Source organism: Siniperca chuatsi, linkage group LG15 (genome assembly GCF_020085105.1).
Source record: "Siniperca chuatsi isolate FFG_IHB_CAS linkage group LG15, ASM2008510v1, whole genome shotgun sequence".
In the NCBI taxonomy this organism is placed as follows: Eukaryota; Metazoa; Chordata; class Actinopteri; order Centrarchiformes; family Sinipercidae; genus Siniperca; species Siniperca chuatsi.
Window position 1 is genome coordinate 18,542,530 of NC_058056.1, and position 17,047 is coordinate 18,559,576.

The 17,047-nt window shown below is 38.6% G+C and overlaps 1 protein-coding gene across 5 annotated transcripts in view; it reads right to left on the reverse strand.

Moving 5' to 3' along the window:
- Positions 1–17,047, reverse strand: part of stxbp6 (syntaxin binding protein 6 (amisyn)) — a 151,732-nt gene that overhangs the window by 8,434 nt on the left and 126,251 nt on the right. The window contains exons 7-8 of one of the 5 annotated variants that reach the window (XM_044167209.1): positions 9,513–9,561; positions 6,204–6,253 (exon numbers count right to left, since the gene is read on the reverse strand). The exons of 2 other annotated variants lie outside the window; for them this stretch is intronic. In XM_044167209.1, coding sequence (XP_044023144.1) covers positions 6,204–6,253; positions 9,513–9,561 — 99 coding nt within the window. The remainder of the gene's footprint in view (positions 1–6,203; positions 6,254–9,512; positions 9,562–17,047) is intronic. 2 more of the 5 variants (XM_044167208.1, XM_044167214.1) reach the window with 2 other exon arrangements.

Here is a 17,047-nt window from a genome sequence, read left to right on the forward strand (position 1 = left end):
AAGCATGTAGGAGAAACTACGGTGGCCAGTAAACTCACGAAAAACACGAAAGGCCCAATCTAGAGCCAGTGATTGATTTGTCTGTTCTGGGCTACTGTAGAAACATGGCGGTTCAACATGGCGGCGTCCCTCTGTAAATAAAAACGGCTTATTCTAAGGTAATGAAAACAACGATTCTTATTTTCAGGTGATTATACCCTAATGAAAACATACTTATGAATATTATATTCCATTGCCACTGCCAATAGCTCCTCCTAAATTTTACATACTGGACCTTTAACAGAAATCCATAAATGACAGTCATTTAACAATGCATGTGACCATGAAACCAGACCAATTTTAGCAAAATGTACCAAATGTAAAAGTTGTGTAGAATGACCCATTTCTGAATACTATATATTATACAATTGGATTATAATTATTGATGTATTAATGTGAAAGCATCACTTTAATGTTGTAGCTGGTAAATGTGGGGCTAATTTTAATTACTTCATATACTGCTGGGTAGCTTAATCCATAATAATACACCATAATGTATTTGTTGATTATATTTTGTATTAATAATGTGAATCTGCAAAGTAACTAGTAACTAAGGGTGTCAGAAAAAAATTAGTGAAGTAAGAAGTATATATTTATAATATTTCCCTCTGAAATGTAGTGGAGTAGAGGTATAAAGTAGCATTAAATGGAAATAGTCAAGTAACGTACAAGTACCTCAAAATTGTACTTAAGTACAGTACTTGAGTAAACATCTGTACGTATGGATGGAACGTAACTACATACGTAGTTGCGTTCCATCACTGGAGAGGCAAGTGAAAAATCATTATGGGGTGGTAGGACCAATGAGGACCTGCATGAGGCCAGTGAGGGCAGAGGAAGGTACTGTAGCTTCAGGGTGCTGATGCAGTGGAATCCTTAAAGAAATGGCTTAATGGTATTCTGGGATCAATACACCAGCAGCAAACAGATGGGCTCTGCCTCTCCTGACTTCAGCTGATTTATGTTCTCACACTGCAAAAAATGTCTGTCTTTACAAGTCATTTAGACTTGTTTTCTGCCAGTGAGGTCAGATAATTCCATTTCTGTCCACTACACCTTCAGTTGCTATGGAGAACACTATTATCTTGAAAAATGGCAACTTTGCACAGGTTAGTCTAGTATTATAAATAATCTTGAAGACACCTTGATCGTGATGATTTGCACAGAACAAGTGCAATGTTTCCCGCCTTCCATTTAATTAACAAAACATAAAAAAAATATTTTTAGCCTAATTATCGACCTGACTTGTCAACCTGTAGAAGTCTTGTATTGTGTCTGCCCAAACAGAAGCTAAAAGGCTACTCCTACTGCTGGCCAACCAGGCTCTAGTGATTTAATTTGGAAAATGTCCAGCTGTGTCATGTTTGACTTGATAACAACAGTACACTGTTTTATCTATTGTAGCAATTATACATTATTGATAACAAAATCACTGATACTGTAACACTGTTGCAGAGTGGATTTAAACTATTAGATTAATACTGTGTAGCATTTTTTAAATATACAATATGACATGTAGTGGCCTCTTTTGTAAATAAGCTATAAACAGCTATTTTTTTGGTCTTACACTCCACTGTTTATTTTGAATACTATAAGCAGTAGGAAAAAAACCCTAACCTTTAGTGGCGCAATACCTTTTGTGGTTTTTACTTTATTTAGGGGAATGTAATGCATAATCAAGAGCTCATTTGTGTAATTTTCCCTTTTTTCTCTTTACCTATTATCACTGGAAACATTTCCTGATCTACGCTTCTCTCAAGAGGACCTTGTTTACTATAACCTGCAGTGATCACTGTCCTCTTACATCAGGAAACACAATCTTCAAATCAAGAGGTTAGTACAAACTGTAATGTACATTTTTATTGTAATCCCAGATTAGTATGTATGTACTCTATAATAAGGGTACTCAACACATGGTTAAAAAGGTGGGTTCTGAAACTGCCTTTTACTGGACATCTGGTTTATCAGAGAGAGAGAGAGAGAGCGAGAGAGAGAGAGAGAGAGAGAGAGAGTGTTTGGGTCATATAGCAATAAAGTTAAATGTTAAATTGAGTTCATTTGTACATGTCTACATGTCAATCAAATGCAGCAGTCTGAGAAGCTTTTGACATCTTAATTGGTTTAAATTTAATCGGATTTAACTGTCATTCAATCATGAAATGATGATCCATTAAGAATTAGGTGATCACATGAACTAATGCCAACTTCATTTATCATTTATCAGTATGTTCATTCTATATCATGTGTTGGTACATGCATTAGATCATGATGAGTAATGCATTAGTCATGCATTTGCATACCATACTTCCCAAATGATTGATTTATATATTTGGACATTTTTAAATTTGGCAGAACAATATATTACTATCAAATAGTGTATTATTACTACAGTCATAATACACTATTTGTCATGGCAGCCTAACAAAAAAGTTGAAGCATATTTTGAATATTTTCTATTTAACGTTAGCTTTTAGGTTTTCAAAGATGTAACCTGACTAAAAATGTACTCCCAGTTGTATTCAAGTGTTTTCTCTTTCCACTGGCGAGTATAAGGGGCATGGTGCTGTGCCTCTGAGAGCTGCTCAGGCGGGTCTGGGAGCTCTCCCATGGCCTAAGGAGGCACAACTGGAGACAAGCTGGTCTCCCTCCAAACAGAGATTTGGGTTCACATGACCTGAGCGAGCAGCTGTCCCCCACAGTCCTCCCCTGCAGCACCACACACTGCAGAATGGGAATGTCCTCTGTGCAGAAGCTCTACTCATGTGCAAGCTATGATTTAAACAAAGCAGTGCCCCGTCCCCCTCTCTCGAGCTGTGTACTCCCATGTTGATGTTGAAGACTATAGAATCACCTCATGATTATCAAGTGCTGGTTTGTAGCTTGCCAAGTCATTACTGAGATTGCAGAGGAAGCTTTTTAAACAGCCAGAAGGCATATGAACTAAAACCATCCGTATTAAATAAAATGCAAATTTTCACGTGCAAACACGCGCATCTCACAAAATTGTATGAATGAAGTATAATTTTCTTTATTCTCGATTTCAAGATTGAAACACCTGAAAACTTGCTTTCAAATCTAGAAAAGTATTTTTCTATGAAATTACATATTTGCAACTAAATAAGTGTCAAAATTAAAGGATAAGGCTGGCATATTCTATATTTTTGTAATTGTCAACAAACTCCATGAAAAGACCAAAACCAAAAATGTGTTCCGAACTGAAAAAGGTTTCAGTCGTAGTCATCTGGACACTGTTTTCAGAATCAGCTCCCATCCGGAAGTCATTCTCAATTGTGAAAATGGTCTGAGAACTCAGAAATTTAAGCTACTCTGTGTTGCTTGAGCCCTGCCCTCAGGGAGGAATCTTCCTGAGTGTCTGCTGTTTACCCTGCCTAGTTTCACCTGAAACTGACCTTCTTTTGTTTCCATGATGGCCCAGTAATCATGGCCTGATTACTGGGCCATCATGGAATCAAAAGAAGGTCAGTTTTGATTCTGAAAACAGTGTCCAGATGACTACGACTGAAACCTTTTCTACGATGGAACACTCCTGGACGAATGAGTGACTACGCCATCTTAGTCCGATCTCTCAATACTTTCTACTTTGTTTGTGGTTCTCAGCTCCAAGCCCATATGTTCCTACTGAAGACGCAAATTTGTTTTTATTTAAACTACAGTGCCCAGTGGTTCATTGTAATGAAGGAACATGTCGCTCAGTGAAACAGTGCAGCTCATTAATGTGTTTTTAATAGTTTTTGGACAACAATGGAGGTCTATAGCACAGAGGAATAAGCCACACCATTGGCTACACAAGCAACACTTCTTACCAGGTTAAATTCAGTGTTGTTTTTGTTGTCAATAAGAAACATATAGAATATCAGTAGAATTAAAGAAAAAAATCCTCCTCAGTTATAAATAAGTAGGCATTTAACACTCCTGGCTTCATCAGTACTGCGTGGGTGTGGTTTGATCAGATTATATTGACAGGGGTGTCTCCCTGGCACATAAATACTGGATTCTGATTGGTCTATCAAAATAAGTGATATTACAAATACAGAGAATCTCATGTCAAATCTCATGCCGCTGTAATGCCACACAGAAAACATTGATGCTGTCTGCATTTGAGAGACAGGAGCCATCAATTGTGGTCTCTGTGCTTATGTACAGTATATCATCTCAGCTAAAGGTGTGTTGTGCATGTGTGTGTGTGTGTGTGTGGGAGAAGGGGTAGTGTAAGAGGATCGGGGCTGAAATTGGTTATCCATCAAAGCTGTCTTTCCCCCCTCTGTCTCTTTCTCTCTCTGGTTGATTGTCTGGGCATGAGGGAAGGTTTTAATTATGTTTTCTTTTATTCAAACGATTAATCCTGAAGCACAGTGCACCGGGGTTACCCATCGGGAGACGTCACACATCTGGAAAAGACTGTGCTACTATCATCACTCTCTCTCTCTCTGGGTTACTGGAGGTCCCCTCTATTTTTATCTAGAGATGTGCATAAACATTCATACATGCAATCACACATGCAGAGTATTTATTTAATGCTGATGCAAATGTTCCTAAACCTGTCTGCTTTTCTTCTGCTCAGTAATCTACTTGTCTACTAATCTATCTCTTTCTTCATTTACATTTTTAGGGCAGCTTCTAACAATCATTTTTATTATCATTATCAATTATTTTCTCAATGATTTGTTTAGTGTGGAACATTTCAGAAAATTGTGATCACAATTTCATGGAGCATAAAGTCACATCAAACACACAAATGTCTTGTTTTGCCCAACCAACAGTACAAAACCCAAAGATATTGAAGTTACAATAATATAAAGCAAACCCAAACCCTCACACTTGCAAACCCAAACCCTCACACTTGCGGAGTTTGGCATTGTTTGCTTGATAAATGACTCCAAAGATGCATCAATTATTAAAATTGTTGTAAATGGAATAACGTATTGACTGACTTATCATTTCAGTATTAAACATATATTAGTTAATATATGCAAATGTGTGCAAATGGTTGCATTGCATATATTCACGATACAGAAAAACTATAGTTTTATAGCTGCGTCCGTATGTATGCGTCTTCCAAATGCAGTAATCATTGTGGATTTATAATCTATCCAATACAATTTATGTGAGCCTTCATGTATCCAAGGTTGTTCAAAATGTAGTTTTACTTTGCACTCTATAGTATTTTCTCACATCTTCACTGGATTGGCAGCACAGGACAAGACCACATGCACAAAATGCTCAGTCAATCCCGTCTTTGCACTGGCCTCTCACATGACTGAAATAGAGTGTGAAATTTCTGCTCAAACATTCATGAGAGCAGACCTGCATTACATCACCTCTGTGCCTCATGATGGGTGACATGAATCAAAACAAGGCTAGAACAAAGGAAATGTAAGGAAGGGTAAATGGGGGAAAAAAAATTACATTTCAATGGGGGAGAGAAGAAAGAACAGGATTTACAGAGAAACAGAGAAAATCGGAAGTTGAGGGAGCAGTGGATGAAGCCACACGTGTGTTTCTCTCAGACTGCTGTCTCTTCCAGCTAGCCAGACATGACTTCACCACAGCTTCCTTGTTTGCAGATATGACCTCACTCATGCAGACAGAGCCTGTGCCATCCAGCATTAGCTAGAAGCAGCCAAATACTTTTGTGCAAGTTGCTCCCCTCCTCTGCGGGAACCTGAAGTAGTCATACAAGCTGTTTCTAGCCTTTGATAAATCATGTAGTGTTTACTACTACACAGGGTACAGAGGAGAAAACCAAATCCTGAAAAACATTTGGGATGATCCTGAACTACATAATTCATCAGAGCTGAGGTGCAACTGTGCTCCAGCATGAAGATGTCTGGCTGGATATACCTATCTTTACACTTTAAGAGCTGAGCCTTGTATTTGTTTACAGCGTCTCATATCTACTTTAATAACTAACATTACAGTATCTTTCAGTTTCTTACATTCCAGTGTTTCAAATTTTTATTTAAAAGATTAATAGACCTACCAATCACAACACAACAGAGTGGCACCATACAAATGTAATATAAAGCATCCATACTTTAAGTCCTCAAAAAGAAATTGTACCTCCAAACGTGGCTACATACAAAAGAAAACAATGCACATTCAAAAATACAAACAGTTGGTTGGTCTAATAACATTGTACTCACCAAACTAATTGCAGAGTTCTGGGAATGTAGCGACATCACTACAGCAAAGTCTAACGGGGCAAGAAACACAAGCAGTCAGACATTCAGACAGGTTGTTAACATGCCAACACTTTTTTTAGAGGTAAAATCAGTGAGTGTTTTAACTGTCATGGTGCTAACTCGTGCCATGTAAGAGTAGGTTGCACACTGGCCAGACACATTCTAGTTTCTGCAGTTCTATTATTTATTCCATCCTGCCGGCACAATAGATCTGTAGTCCCAGTTGTTTTGCTAAGTTGTGTAGCCCAGACCTCTGTGGCTGAGTTGTGTTAGCATAGTAAGCAGCATGTATGTATAAGCATGCTAACCTGCTAACAAAAGTAATTTCGGATAATTTCAGTTTGCATACTGTCATCATTTAAACTGTTAATGAAACCACTCAATTCATTTATTAATGCATTCAACTCAAATTAATTTATTTATCATATTCAACTTCAATTAACCAAAATGTTTCTTAATGAGCTCCCATCCATATTACCTACTAGTGATGGGTCCAAACTGCCAAACAGGAAGTGAGAGCATCCAATGGGCTTTACAGTACAGGGAACTCAGACTGTACCATATCGAGTAGAGTACAGAGGGGGGTTTCATTGTTTCAGGGAATAGTCTTTTTAAAGTACCCTACCTAAACAAGCTATACTGTTAATATTTATATGTTAGGACAGTTAGAATAATGATTAGAAATTGTTTTCTTGTTTTTACATAGAAATGTTATTTGATTGTCTAAATTACTTATGAACTAACTTTGGTTTGTCTGTAGGAGGAGCTTCCTGTTTAAAAGCCAGGGGTAGAAGCTCCTCAGGAGTAGATCATAGTTGGTTCAGTTCAGGTGCAGACCTGCTGGAAGCTTGCTGCTAGCGGCCCAATAGCCAATAGCCAATAGCCAATAGCCAATAGCCAATAGCCAATAGCCAATAGCCAATAGCCAATAGCCAATAGCCAATAGCCAATAGCCAATAGCCAATAGCCAATAGCCAATAGCCAAGGCTTTCTTTTTGTTGACAGATTTCTTTATGTTCTTTTGAAAAGTTTAGTTTAGTCATTTTTGTATATAGTTTTTTCCACAACCTCACCAAAACCAACCAACTGCTTGTTGGTGTGATGTAAACTACAAACAAAACATACACTGGATGAAGATTACTCATGCCTCTGTCTGTATTCTCCTTCCACCACTCAACCAATCCTTTACACTAACAATCCCTCATTGCACAAGAAAACTATGTGCACACATGGAAAGCGTGGTAGTGTAAAACTGAACCAGGAAGTTGGTCTGGAAACTGTGATGGATGTTTTCTCTTCCACATAAATTTGGCTAACCTGAATACTTTTTAAAAAACTGCCTAATCATCAGATTGCTTGTGTTTCTTTCTCCTTCTACCTTTGTTTTAGTGATGTTGCTATGTTCACAGATCTCAGCTTGGTGAGTACAATATGCTAAAAAAATCAGACCAAAGTTGTCTACCATCACCTCAAAAGCCCTTTTGCCCCCTACAGTTTTGATGGTGACACAGTTTGCATGACCTTGTTTGTTGTCCCCGTTCTGGCATGTCTTTTGCCATTCTGGCCCTCTCAGCTCACCTACCTCTGGGTGCCCATGTCTGCCAGGCAAGCAAACACTCACTGTCAGTCATTTTTTCTGTCAAAAGGCTGAGAATGTTCCCTCAGGACTGATGTCTCCAATCAGCCAACCAGTTTCCCCTCTCCCCTGCCCGATGTCCCAGTGTACATGTCCCACTTCCGCCTCTCAAGTGACAGGAAACAATGTAGGGGAGAGCGAGTTTGTGATAAAAACTGAAGTTGTTTGGTGGTGCTGACAGACAACTGGTGACCCAGGATGTCCTGATGTCCATCTCCAGAGAGATGGACTCAGGAAGGGCTAAATGTTGAGAATTATATAATACAAAAAACAAACAAACACACACACACACAGAAACTTCAGCTTTTAAGTGATGATTCATGGATGTTTTCAATCTCCTGAGTCTTGAGAGTCTGCACCTCTACATTCAGCTAGTGACATACTTTCTAATAATTTCTTTTCAGTTTCATATTGTAGCCTATGGAAAAGTAATTTTGAAAAATAGACAGTTTTGTACAATATTGCCAGGGCACAGGGGCAGCAACGTATTTTTTTACACGTACATTTACATTTATTTTAATATTCTCTCCTCGAGGGGTCAGGCTTCACTGCAGCACCCCTGGATAAGGAGGATTTAATGTGTCTGGCTGAGAGGCCATAGGCTATTACAGGGATTATACCTGTGACTTCCCAATTACAGAAAGCTTTCTCTATCTGCATCTATCTAGAGAAGTTTTTTTATTTCATTTGTGAAGCATCAGTATGGAATAAAAAATACTGTTCTCCTTCTACTGCAATATCCCATTGCATTTCTCCCAGACATCTTTATTTACACTGCACAGTAAGTAACCTGAACTGCTAGTGGTCTATTTTTATGCCTGATAATATCACACAGATGATGGCATAACACACTTGGTCCGCTGAAACGTCAAGATGATTGTTTTACCCGACAGTCTAAAATGCACAGAGGCAGTGTGTAAGGGCCACACCTCTCTGTGTGTACCTATCGACATCAAGAGCTGCTGGACCATAGAGGTATGTGCAGCTGATTCAAAAGTCTTTTACCACCTACTGCATCGTTAGCCCGACACATCTGAGTGAGAGCGAGTAACACGTCACGCTTGCACGATGGACTCCACACTACACCGGCTCAGCTTGTTCTTGTATGTGTGAGGAGGCTACGGTGCAATAGAGTGAGCAGGCTCCCTGTTTACAGGAGGGAAACAAGAGCTGCTGGCCTGCTTTCTCACACTCCATTAGCTGACTCAAGATGAAGAGTCTAACATCTTATTTGCTCTATTGTGCCACCACTGTGATATAGTAACTGTAGGAGCACAAGAGCACACTCACATCGAGCCCGACAGCTGTAAGACACCATGCCTGTCAGCCACCACAGTCGGCATCATAAGTGGGATAGACCAAGCAATACAGTGCTGTGAAAACACCACAGACTACCCTCCTTCCATCCTTCGTTAGTTCCTTCCTATCACAAATCTGGAGCATCTCTTCTTCTTCATGTCTCTTTGATTACTTGTTTTCTCATCAGTACTAGAGCTCAGCTGTGGCCAGTGTGCCGTCCTCATCTCTCCTCCCCAACTGAGAGATGCCAGAGGCTATTCAGACTACAAACATACTACACTATACAAACATGCAAGCATTCACACAGACATACGAATGCTGTTATTGGTACTTACGGGTGACATAGAGCGGGCAGACAATCCTTCTCCAATGCTGTGGTATACACTGAATGAACACAAGTCAATGCAATCAATTAACACTACAATTTACATTCTCAACAATTACCATAGGGGCCAGTCAACACATTTTTGAAACAGTGTCTACAAAAATTAAACATTCAAACAAGCTTCACAAAGGCACGGAAAGAAGCTATAAACAAAACACTCACATATTATTGTCTTTTAAGTTGATGAGGTGAACAAACAGTTGCCTATTCACACATCCAGCAAGTACAAAGCAACATTAGCATTTATTTGGGCCATGTTTGGAGTCCAATATTCACTCTCCTTTTAGCTCTGTTTTGGTCTCCAGTAACTCCTGAGGGAAATATCTGGCTCTTTAGCAGATAAATGCTCCATTATGTTCACCAGCTAACTTTGTCTGTATGCTGTTTGGGGCTGGACAGGTAGGATATTTTTGGTTTATCAGAGCTTTTTCACTGAAAACACCAGCTGTGACCAAAAATAATGCTATGAGAGCTGTGTGAGTGAACCAAAACAGTAAAGTTGTGAGCCAGAAAACCAAAACAATGAGCTAAAAAGACGCTATAAAGTTTAGCTCAGGGGCAATGCAGAGTTCGCTAATAATTCTCTGTAGGTTTGTCACAATGAGCGACCCCTTTACACATTACACATAGTCATTTGATCAAATTTTATCATAAGAATATTGATTATAGCAATTTCAATATTGTTCATTTTCATTATTGTCTAAGGATGTTTAGCATGTAATTTAGTCATTTAGCTCAAAGGCTTTTTACAGATTTCAGGATTCAAACTCTTACAGATGACAAAAGAGATTAAGTTGTTTCAGTAAAAGTGGGAAGGCTTGATTTAGAAATGGTGATAAATGCAATGCTTGTCAAAATGACAATTATACTTTGCTTCATGGGTGAGGTGGCCCATGGTGACTCACAGGTAAGAAAAAATGAAAACCCAGAATGACTGATGACAGAGTTATTATAAACGGCTCTGTTGAATTACATTGATAAAACTAAACTGCTGCTCGTTAATGGAACAGTGTGTCATTGAATGGTTGCCAGTTCAGCTGTATTATGTAATAGGCAGTCACTTCATACCAGCAGCAAGTTGCTATGGTTTCCATTTTGTAAAGTGTTTTTTCCACTTAACCTTTGTTTCCTCCTTCCTCATGTCTATTTTCTATTAATGCACCTGCTGAAGATTAAAGCACAGTTGATGGTCTGGGGCTCTTTTGAATGTGGCAGGGCGAGAAGCAGCCCGTTTCTATTAGCAAACATGGATTTGTGTGCTCAGGACTGTGTGTTCTCTGCCTCTTTCAGTTTTTCTTCCCTTTTTACCCCCACATCCTCTCCTCTGCTCTACAGGGCCAACATTGAGCTATGTGTGTACAGTAAAACCTGAAGATTTTCCCATGTACAAATCACTTTGAATGTTGTTTGTTTCCTGAAGCGATTTTCCTTACTAAAATTTAAATGAGAAACATCTCGTTTTGATCTCCATTCTGACACATTCTGCAATGTCCTGCTTTGTCCTTTTCTGCCCTCACATCCTAATACAGTAGTTAGTATTCTCCACAGCACGGCTTATATTCGGTGTAATACAGAAATGTCATTCAGCTTCATGCTTCTTTCTAAAACATTACCATACAAATAAGGACATGAGAACAAAAGGATCAGAATTTATGTTCAGCCTAAATAACAGCTCGAGTGAGCTTCATGCATCACAACCTCGCTAATGATAATAAAAGTAATAAAAAGCTGTCCATTACTAACATGCAAGATATGGATTGGACTAAATTGACCTAATAAATAATTCTCTTTCATTGGTAAGCACATTCATTGAGGGAATTAAAAACACATACTGTATCGCTGCATAAAGTTTATTTTTTCATGGAGGGTTTACATTCCGGGTTCAAGAGTTCAGTTCAGGCATTTATTACTGAAAGAAACCATAATATGTTTTACAAACACATGCAATGGTCTGTATATTCTTGTAATTTATGATTTGAATATAAAAAACATGGTCTGTATGGTTATATAACAATACAATTTATTCAATCTGAATGTTGCTACTAGTCTTTCAATCAGGTCTATACAACATACTGTATATGCTCAAGAAGTCAATTTTACTTATATAGACCAATATCAAAAATTACAGATTTGCCTAAAAGGGCCTCACGATCTGTAGAGCATCCGACACTCCATAAACCATCGACTTGGGTCTAAAAAGAAACTTTCCGAAACAGATAATTCAACAATCATGTCTGCTTTATGCATATATTAACCAGGTGTGTAGAGGTGAGAAAATATGCAGGATCTGAACTTCTCTCTAAAGCTCTCTTTTTCAATTTTTCACACAACCACCTTTGTTGGATGTGTATGTTCAAAACCATTAATGCCTTCAAGGAAAGACTGTCCAAAAGTGTGCGCTGTTTACCCTTTATAATAATACTTATAAGAGAGATGTGTAGTTTGATTATGGCTCTTCTAGGATCATGCCACTGAAACTCATTCTGTTGTTGTGGAATCATCATGTTCTATATAGTACAGTTTTCTGTATTTTTTTTTTTTTTTTTTTACCAGAGACTACCAATGTGCAGATTAAGCTAAAATACAGCACCCAGCTGTTAAAAAAAGAGCCTGGCTTCTTTTCCCATTGATGTTTGAGATCAGTACTTCATGAGGATTATTTTTGTCCAAAATGCTAAATTCCATCATCTCCAAAAGAAGTCAGCACAATAGATGGAGAATTTGCAGCTGTTGTGACTTTAAAGAGCTGTAACAATTTGGGACTCAACACAAAAAACGTTTGATCCACACTATCTCCCTCTCCTCATTTGGAGCAAGGCTTAACTGAGCCGAATGAAAAGCAACACTATCTCATTGTTTCAAAAGCAGATTATCTGTGACTTCAAAACCCCCACTTTAGGCAATGCAACACATTGCTGCGCTGTATTCAAGCCACTACTCTGTTTCACGCCATTAAAGATTCTGAAAAAGGAGGAGGTGTTAATCTCTTTCCCGATGCAAACCCACTGGAGGAAGGTGGAATCCGCCTGTTTTGTTTTGGAGAATGATCTGCAGTAATACAGACCGTCTCTATATGTTAACATTTAGGTGAGTCACACGTGTTTGTGTACAAGCACGAGTGTGTGTGAGTGAGTCCTCTGTGGAACTTACTTCTCACTTTGAACTCTTTCATCCTCATCTAAAGTCTCTCTCTGCTCATCTGCCCTGTTCCCATTTTCCCTGTCCTCCTACATGAAATTGAGGATTTACTGCCCTCATTGCAAAAGTTGTTCTCTCCTTTACAGCCTCTACTTTCCATCATGAAAGACTTTTCTGCCAAATGGAATAGATGATGTGCTATCCGTTACATAAGATATAGGCTTCATTAATATACGTATTTGTAAAAGCCATGCATACAAAGTATTGATTTGTCTGACATATCATAGGCTAATTGTAGTCCTCCATGACAAGTTGTGTCAGTATCTTCAGTGTCTTGTATATTAAGAAATCATCCTCATTCAAATGTCATACAAATTGGTGACAAATTAAAAGGAAAAAACAGCATTAACTGTCTTAGTAAGGTGTTGGGCCATCACAAGCAGCCAGAACAGCTTCAGTACTCCTTGACATAGATTCTACAAGCATTCAGGACTACTGGATAAATAAAACACCATTCTTCCAAAACACATTGCCTCATTTGGCGTTTGGATTATGGTGGTGGATAATGTCTAACATGTCGGTGAATTTCCCATTCATTCATGCTATTGACATTTCAGAAAATCCTTATATACAGAGTTTTAAGCCTGGAACCAAGCCAACCAACTATGAGATGAATCGTGACCATACCACATTTGATTCTCTGAAGACTGTGTACATAATTATTTTGAGTGAAGGAACCACGCATCCCATAAACCATTGCAAGTGATACCTTTCCAGCAACTTCCAACCTAACGATAGTAGCTCGCTTCTTCTTGAATTTAACCTTTGTCTTTATTATAGTGTTGTAGTGATTCTCTAAAAAAGGCAGCATATACCATCCTTTCACAATCTCAAAGCTCATGGTAAGTCTACCTTGGATGGTTATGACTTTATGGCTAATAACCATAATCCTCTATTCAGAATTTGAATGAAATTTTCACTTCCAGAACCTCATTGTTCTCCAGACATTGTTACATCCACCATTTTGTTAGATCTGTGACCAAGCAAGTATTGATTGTCATCTTTGAATTACTACTCACATGCCCTCGTTGGAGCTTTATCTGTAGGTAATTTTTTATTACAGCTATTTGGTGATTGTTAATTTACATTTTGTTAATTTTGTTTTTCTCTAATCAGTTTACTGCTAACCAAGCTAGCCATTATACTCACTGTCTGATGCTAATGTGTACTTTTACTCTTGTGGGCTTCCTATGTGGACTTAATGTTGATCTTTCACTTATGATACTTTCTTAATTCCTAGCATGAGGGACAATGTAGGTTAACTTATCTGACTGCTAGTCTGCAGCCTACTTCAGCGAATCCAGCATCTTTGTCACTGTACTAGCCTTAATTAATTTTTACAACACCTTAGGTCTAACTCTTCTTTATTGTATCTCATTTGTGTTTGATTTGTAATCACATGTCATATAACAATGATTTGTTATACGACACCACCAACAAGTCCTCCAGATCAAATGGCAAAATTCGTCACATAATTCGTTTGTCACTGCCCTTTAGAACGATGCACAGAAGCATTTTCTGATCTGACGCCCCTATCAACAGGACGATATCATTGTCTGTTCTCCCAAAACCATTACAAATCACTGTTGAAAAAAAAAATCTGATTTATGATGTGACAATGCTATGGTTAAGGTTTGGTTAGGTTCAGTCACAAAAACAACTTGGTTAGGTTTAGGGAAAGATCACGATTTGGGTTAAAATATCTTGTTCTTTTTGGTTATGGGACCTTCCTTACATTAATAAACACTTATCTCTAAACAATGGCATTAGCGCTGTCACAATCAGAGTTTTTTATTATTTGCACCACTCTGGATAGCGGCCGTAGTTCCAATCATGATATGTTGCTGCTTGGGCTTATATGACTTATAATAGCGACAGAGAAACGTTCCCACTAGCCAAAGTTTAAGATAATACACTTTATGCATTTCATACAATGACGTGAACCTTGCCTTACATGATTTACCCACCATTTATTCACCTTCTGTGAACTGTATTCTAAACTCAGCAAAATCAGCATCTACCTCTTTCCCATGATAAAATGTTGTCTTTCCTGCATTCCATCGTATATTATCTGATAAAATGCTGCAGAGTTCTGCTGTGTCACTCTGTCTCGCTGCCTCAGGGCTGCAGCCTCCTCCCTGCCTTAGTAACAGATATATCTTTATTCAGAACTGGCCCTGTACAGGGGCAGGACATCAATCCGCTTTGTGTCTGCAGCCTCTGCCTCACTGTGCCTCGCCGCTCTGCTTCTTGCCTCTCTGGGTGGGGCCTGGTTATTGAATTGTCTGTGGCTTTGTTTTGGCTGGCAATCTCTATTCTTTTTTCCTCTCTGCTCCAAAATCATGGCCCATTTATTCTAACCCAATTATTATTGAAGCCTGGCTGAGCAGAGTGATGGATGGTACTTTGTTAGAGCTTGGCTATTGCTGACACACAATCTGCTTCAGTTGTAGAGGCACCGATTAGGCACACACACACAGAGTCCAGAAATTATCCTAATTTATGAGGGATGACAATTTTATTAATTAACATGGTGGTGTGAGGCAATAAAAAAAGATGTGAACATGAATGGCCTGACTAATTGGGCAATGAGTGTGAGGGAGGGTTTGTGTTTTATTGTGTGTGCGCTTTGTTTCGACACGGCCCATAAGTCACAACACAAAGGGGACAAAAGACAAGGTTTAACTGAAGATAATTTATGTGTAAAAGTAAAAGTAGAGAAAACAACACCTGTCTCCAGTCTGAGGTATTTATCAGAGAAAGCCTCCTACAGTACATTCCCAGGCCAATTGCTGATAGGTACGTTTAATCAGCCCATTTCTCTGAACCGCTCATGATCACACTGCACATGCTGAAGAGATTGCAGGGCTGTACTAATCCCACTGGATGATCCTGTCTGCTTGTTAGACTCAAACAGACTGGAATCACATCACAATGACCTTCTCGTTACCTGCCACACAAACTAGTTATCGCTGTTATGCTGTTGCCCATAATGAGAACATCCCCTACTTGTGTATTTGCAACTGTCCCTTTATAGTGTTTTTGAGGTCCTGTGCTGTGAGTCATACAATTAATCAATGTGGAATGGTTTGACCTGAACAAATTCCTGTACATTGTACTTGGTGGTAAAGCACAAGGCTGGTGTTATGTTATGTCTTCATTATTTAGCAATAAATCCCATGAAAAGACCAAAACCAACAACATCTCTCTGTTTATATTGTAGCTTACATCAGTGCCCAACGCTGTCCAAAAACTCATTAAAAACCTCACATTTGGGTGAATTATATCTTCATTACAATGAACATGGCCTGTGCAATACATTTTTAAGCAAGTCTGCAACTTAATTTTCAACTGTTATCACATGGCAGGGGCAGACTGGCAACAAAAGGTAGCCCGGGAATTTGCTGTCAAGTGGTCCCAGTTTGATATACCAAATTCGAACTGACACAACATGTTTGTCGATCAATGAATCATTAATAAAAAAACAAACAAACACACAATCTGTTCATTTGTATTGTTTGTGTTAGGCTATTGAATATCTTTGATATTCAATGTATCATCTTAGCTGCATATAGCCTATAGGCTAAGGCTATAATGCTGGGGTCAACTTTTGAAGTCCTAAAAGTGCTCAGAAACTCGGAAAGTTTGAACACCTACAGTTCCTTATTAACTGAGAAAATTTAATTTACTGATGAGGTGGACCTTGAATTAAGATTGTTTTGTCAACTGCTGTTTCCAAGGTCAAGAATGAACTGCCAAGCTTTACAATTTCAGTCTCTGGAGAGGAGGTCCTGGCATGGTCAGAGACGCTGACTGTTCTGATAGTTAGATGGCACAAGAGGAAAAAAACTACTAATGCTGTGTTCATCATAACAAAAGAATATGCCACCCATAAGTCTCACACTATGACTCTTTTATGTGTTATTCACAGTTTTTAAATTACAAAGGATATTCAGGTATATGCTTCATACTGTCTGCCAAACACTTTCTAGTAAATTCATTGGTCTTTTCAGGAATTGATAATGTGATAATTGATTGATGGTTATTAAAAAAATTAAATAACACCAGCCTTATCTTTACCATGATTCTTGAACTAATTTTGATTTCACAGCCTCATGCTCTTGCACAATTACTGTGCGGATGCCTGAATGGACACATGGAAGAAGTTTGGAAAGCATGGCTGGACGTGCACAGTAAGTGAATGGGGAGCTGTGAATGGTTGTACATAAAACAAAATAATTAGTTGGAAAACAAAATGAAATGCGCTGCTCTCTGCATAAGAACAAA